Here is a 5713-nt window from a genome sequence, read left to right as displayed (position 1 = left end):
CAATTCAGAATATTAACAGTGCTGAGGTTGGGAAATCCTAGTCTAGTCTGAAAAAGAGCCAGATCATGCAAGGCCTTCATCTGCTCAAGAATTTGTATTTTATCCTAAAGGCAAAGGAATAAATCTTGAACATTTTTAAGCAGAGGTGGTAAAAGAGATGATGTGGGTGCATGTGGAATCTCTGGGGAACTCAGACAACCTGAGTCATAATCTCTCAGAGCCCCCCCCCGCCCCACCCAATAATCAACAGAAACTCAGAAGGGGAAAGACCTTTTGGCAAGAATGGGAAGTCTTCATTCCCAGTGAAGGGACTGAGTCTTCATTCCAGTGCTAATTGAACAAACACTTCCTGAGCTATCCCTGAAGCCAGGCCCTAGTCAAGAATGTTGAAAAGATTCAGACCAGGTATGTTGGGCTCTATCACACAAATTTCGTCCTGGTGTTCTCCCTAGGTGATATTATTTGTCCCTCCTATGGGCTCCCCCAGTCCCTGACACAGACTTTTGTCACCACCCTAATCATCCAAGATTACAACTCTTTGTTTACATGTCAGTCTCCTCTCCCACTCTCCTGACAGCAGGAGCATGGCTGAAGCCATCTTTGTGGCCCATCACAGGGTTGGCCCTCCTGTCTAACCTCTCCATTTACCACTGGAGAGATGAAGGCCCAAAGAAGGAAAGGAGCTTACTCAAGGTCAAACAGAGAATCAGCTTCATTCTCCCTTCCCAATCTGCACTCCTTTCCCCTGAGCTGCCTCCCACATATCAGTGACATCCCAGTGGGTGGGTCGACAGCACCTTGCTGTCACTCCATGGACTCCCCAAATGCCTGAACAGTGGCTGCCTGAACTGGTATGCACTGCAACTTCAATTTAGCTTAGGCAGCAAAGGGCCAGAAGTCATCAGCACCTGGACTAATTCCCCCATAGAACTAGTTTATATTAAAAGCACACCCATCCCAATTTGGACTACCCTGGGTTAGCAATGTCTGGTAATTTCTACATGAATGGATCCCAAGCTTAACCTAGGTGACCTTCTGCAAGCGCTTTAGTCTCACTGTTCTTGGATTCCCGTCTGTAAAATGGGTCTGTCGACCTCCACAGCCCGTGCCCAAAACTGTAATAATTACCTGACTTCCCCAGAGCTACAGAACTTCCAAATTAATCATTACTCACACCTCAGACACTAAGAACGAGACCCTGAACGCCTGACCACTCTAGGATCTATCAGTCTAGGAGCCAGAAATAGCGGAGTCAAGAACCCAGGGCGCCTCGGTACAAGTGTGTTCTCCTCCGCGCCACTGTCTCCGGGCTCGAGCAATGAACCTGGTAGCCGCCCTGCGCGAGAGTCCAGGGGACCGGCGCGCAACAGGGCCCCGGCTCCCGGCACTGTCCGGCCTTCCGGACGGCCAGGCCCCGCCTGGGCCCGGTATTCAAGGTCCCTCTGGGCAAAGAGCCCCTTATGCACGGGATTCCACAAAAAGAGGCAAGACACGCCCCGTGGGAGGCCCCCCAGCTGGAGAAGAACCCCCTCAGGCCCCTCTCGGCCTCCGTACCTGACCGGAGCCGCCTCCCCCGGCCGCCACCACGGCGCTACCATCCAAAAGCTGCAGAACACACATCTTTCTCAGCAGCGCATGGACCTTTCTCAGGAAAAGGCCATATGTTAGGTGAGACAAGTGTGAACAAATTTTTAAAAACTGAAATCATTCCAACAACAACAGACTAAAACTAGAAAACAATAATAGAAGAGACACTGGAAACTGCACAAATACATGGAAATTAAACAACATACTCCTAAATAAGGAATGGTCAAAGAAGAAATCAAAAAGGAAATTAAGAAATTTCTGGAGACAAATGAAAATTAAAACACAACATACCAGAACCTATGGGATACATCAAAAGCAGTTGTAATAGCAAAGTTTATGGCAATAAATGCCCATTTCATAAAAGTAGAAAGACTTCAAATAAAGAATCTAATGTCACATCTCAAGGAATTAGAAAAACAAAAACAAAACAAACCCAAAATTAGTAGGAGACAAATAACAGAAGATCAGAGCCAAAATAAATTAGAGATTTCAAAAACGATATAAAAACTCAATGAAACAAAGAGTCAGGTTTTTCGAAAAGATAAACAAAATCAATAAACCTTTAGCCAGACTAACAAAGAAAAAAAATAAGAATCAAATAAATAAAATCAGAAATGAAAAAGGAGATATNCCTGCGCCGCCGCCATCTTCCCGCTCCGGGTCCCCGCCCCCGCCGCCAGCCCCGCCAGTCCCGCCCCGTCCCCACGGAACTAGTGCGATCGCGCGAGACTTCACACGTTACCCGACTAGCCGGGCCACCGTATCCGGCAAGAGCGCCTCAGCCTCGCTTCTGGGGAGGGTCACTTCCGGCTATGAGGACCAACCTGGCCACCGTACTCTCCCTCCCCCGCCCGCAGCCTGTTTGTTTTCACTTAGGAGAAACGCTGCCTGCTGCGAATTCCAGGACTTTCTCGGCCGACACGTGCGTTTCCCATTCCTTCCGCCCCCTCGAATTAACGCAGCTTTTCGAGTTTTATGTGCCTTCCAGGCCATCCTGTCCATATCAGCCCGCCGAGTCTTCGACTCCTTTCCGTTCCATGTTTCTTGAGCTTTTCCAGCCACCGTACCGCTTCCAAATGCCCCGCTCGAACCACGCCCTTTCTGCGTTACAGGGACCTGCCTAGCCCCCGTTTTCGGACTCGGAAAGGAGGTGGTCTGCCCAGTGCCTTAGCCCTCTGACTCTTTTTCCTAACGCGGCCGTCCCCTCCAAGTCCCCTGAGGTTTTTATGATCTCTCCGTGCACTCAGAGTTCCTATTTCGAGGTTTTCACTGCCACACTTCCAAATGGGATTCTTTTAGTTACCTCACAAGGCTTCGGGCAGCCTAGTTTAGCGCGCATGCGCCTTCTGCTAGCGCTCTTCGCTTTCTAGCAAACCTTGCAACCCTGGACTCGGCTTCATGGGCTCTAAAGACGCCATAATTTTTCAGTAGCTGTGTATCTTCCTACAGCTCCAAGCCTAGACATGAGCTAGTGTGAGAAATGCCTTCACCCGGCCAAGGCCAAAGGATGGACACGGAGACACAAGGTACAGCGAAGCGAGACTTTAATTACGGTCTTGTAAGGTTCGGGTGTCTGAAGGGCAGGCACCCGGAAAAGGGCTGTAGCAAGTAATTTATTCCTTAGTGCGCAAGTCCTTGCCTCCGCCTCCTCATTGGTCGAGAGTACTACCGGGTGCACAACCTTCCCGGATGACGCCTAAGATTACCCCGATTTATTACCCACTTGTAAGAAATTTCTTTGTGTGAGGGCTCAGGAAAAGCCCGCGAAAAAGGCCTGCAGAAACCCTGTGAAAGGAGAAACACTAGGGAATGAAGAGAACAATAAAGGAGAACTTTATCTATTCAGGGGCCCCCAGGAATGGACTGGACCAGTCAGACAACTTTCAGGCTGGGCCTGAATTAATTCTGAAAATGAATCATTTAGATCATTTTCTTACACTAGGAGACCCCTGACCTGGAGAAGGTGTCATGGAGGCCCAGAGAGGACAGAAGACACTCAGGGGCTGTTGAACCCTTTGACCTGCTAAATGATCACGGACAAGTGACGTGCCTCTGAGCCTCAGTTTCTTCCTCTTTTATAAACCAGGGATTATAATACTATATAATTTCTCTTACCCTTTTGCTCCACGGGTTATTGGGAAGGCCAAGTAACAACATGAATTGTAAAGCAGCTAGGTTGCCCCAGGCTGCATGCTAAAGTGATCAGTATGGGTGCGTTGTTATAATGAACTTTACATTCTACTTGGAAAGGAGAACAGGCTTTGCATTGGGATAGTCTAAATATTTATAATTTTACTAGCTGTTCCTTCACTTTCCTCTAGGTCTCAGCTCTGTAGTAATATCTCTTCCTCCAGGAAGCCCTTCCTGAGCCACAGGCTGAGCTGGGCACCCTTTTCCAGCCTCCCTAGCCCCCCTCAACTCCCCCATCCTGTACCTGCCTACTTCATGTCATCACTATCAGGGATGGGTGTGTCTCCCCATTGGGCGGGCAGACCCAGAACTGTTGTGGACACTGCTGTGTCTTCAGCACTGCCCTGGGAATATTGCTGAATGAAAGGATGAGGCTCTCATGAGTGTAGAAGGTGAGTAACTTACCCCTGAGGGCCAACACAAAGGCAAGAAGAAACTTTAGAAAACTTCTTGCCTGGTCCCCTTCTATTATAGATAATAATAGTAGTAATGATTCTGTGAATTTGTAGGCCCAGGCTTTAAGTCCAGGGATGAAGTGAACATACTAATTCCCCCAGACAGGGATTGAGATTTTGTGGATCTGAAGCTTATATGTTTTGTGGGCCTCTTTTTTAAAAGTACAAAATTGAGGCTGGCCAGTTAGCTCAGTTGGTTAGAGCACAGCCTTGTAATACCAAGGTCACAGGTTTGGATCTCCTTACCAGCCAGCCGCTAAAAAATAAATAAAATTAAAAGTATAAAATGATGGGCCGGCCAGTGGCTCACTCGGGAGAGTGCGGTGCTGATAACACCAAGGCCACGGGTTCGGATCCTATATAGGTATGGCCGGTTCGCTCACTGGCTGAGCGTGGTGCTGACAACACCAAGTCAAGGGTTGAGATCCCCTTACCGGTCATCTTTAAAAAAAAAAAAAAAAGTATGAAATGATATACAAGTTTAGATATAGAGGACCACGGAAAGCCCAAGCAAACCAAGCAAAGTTTCAAGGGGCTTTGAAACTTAACCTTCTCCAGCTTCACGATAACCTCATCTTTGCTCTCAGTTCTAGATACAAAATACCCCAATCTGCCCTCTAAGTCTTTTTTTTTTTTTTGTCTAAGTCTTGTATACTGCAGATTCCCATCTGTTGGAGCATGAGAGGCTCTCAGCTAGACTGTGTCCTTGGAGCTGGGTTCTTTGCAAAGCCCTCCTGTCTAGTGACCAAATAAATTCTTCCATTGTTATTAAGTGAATCACAGGACAGGCCCACTCTGATCTCCACTAGGGGGCGCCCAACACCGACCAGAGGCTGTGATTTCAGGTTCTAAGGTAGAAGAGGGCTGGGGACTCAAACTTCTACGTCCTAAGTAGAAGGTATTGGGGGTGCAGACTCTCTGAATCGGAGGGAGGAGGAATCGGGTCGCAGGCTTCTGAGTTCTGGGGAAGGAGGAGTCTGGAGGCCTGGACTCTGGGATCCTAAAGGGAGTGGGGGTCTGAGAAAGGAAGGAGGAGTCTGGGAACGACACCAGGATTGGTTGGAAGCAGAACTGGCCTGGGCAGTGGTTTCGTTTGGCTTGAGTCTGTGGGAAACAAATGGACAGAGCAGGGATTGTTCCTCCAGGATCCCCCCCTCCCCACCACACTCTGAGCTTGGCAACCTCAGTTCTTCCCAGGCCCTGGGGACTTGGGGGCATTGGCCACAACCCCTCCCTGGAGCCCTGTTTTCTCCTGGACTCACAGCTGCTCAGCCTCAGGACTTTGGAAAACTGCCCCAAGAGTATGGAAAGACTGGCCGTAGGTTAATGTCAAGCAGATTAGGAGAAATGCAGGCTGTGGATCCCCAGAGACCTACAACCCCACCCATGAGACTTAGGGGGTCAGGACCACCCTCTACTTCCTCAGGCCCTCAGCCCCCTCCACCCATTGGCCCAGCACTGTCTTCCCTCAGAAAAGGGAG

The 5713-nt window shown here is 49.0% G+C and overlaps 1 protein-coding gene across 1 annotated transcript in view; it reads right to left on the bottom strand.

The window, feature by feature from the left end:
* Positions 1-1620, bottom strand: part of LOC103610640 (cleft lip and palate transmembrane protein 1 homolog) — a gene marked incomplete at its 3' end in the record, with an annotated part of 35273 nt that extends 33653 nt beyond the window's left edge. The window contains exon 1 of the mRNA XM_008594760.1: positions 1555-1620. Within this exon, the coding sequence (XP_008592982.1) occupies positions 1555-1620 (66 nt within the window). The remainder of the gene's footprint in view (positions 1-1554) is intronic.
* Positions 1621-5713: the final 4093 nt, after the last annotated feature.

Source organism: Galeopterus variegatus, unplaced genomic scaffold (genome assembly GCF_000696425.1).
Source record: "Galeopterus variegatus unplaced genomic scaffold, G_variegatus-3.0.2 Scaffold11453, whole genome shotgun sequence".
In the NCBI taxonomy this organism is placed as follows: domain Eukaryota; kingdom Metazoa; phylum Chordata; class Mammalia; order Dermoptera; family Cynocephalidae; genus Galeopterus; species Galeopterus variegatus.
This window is presented reverse-complemented; position numbering and strand designations above follow the sequence as displayed.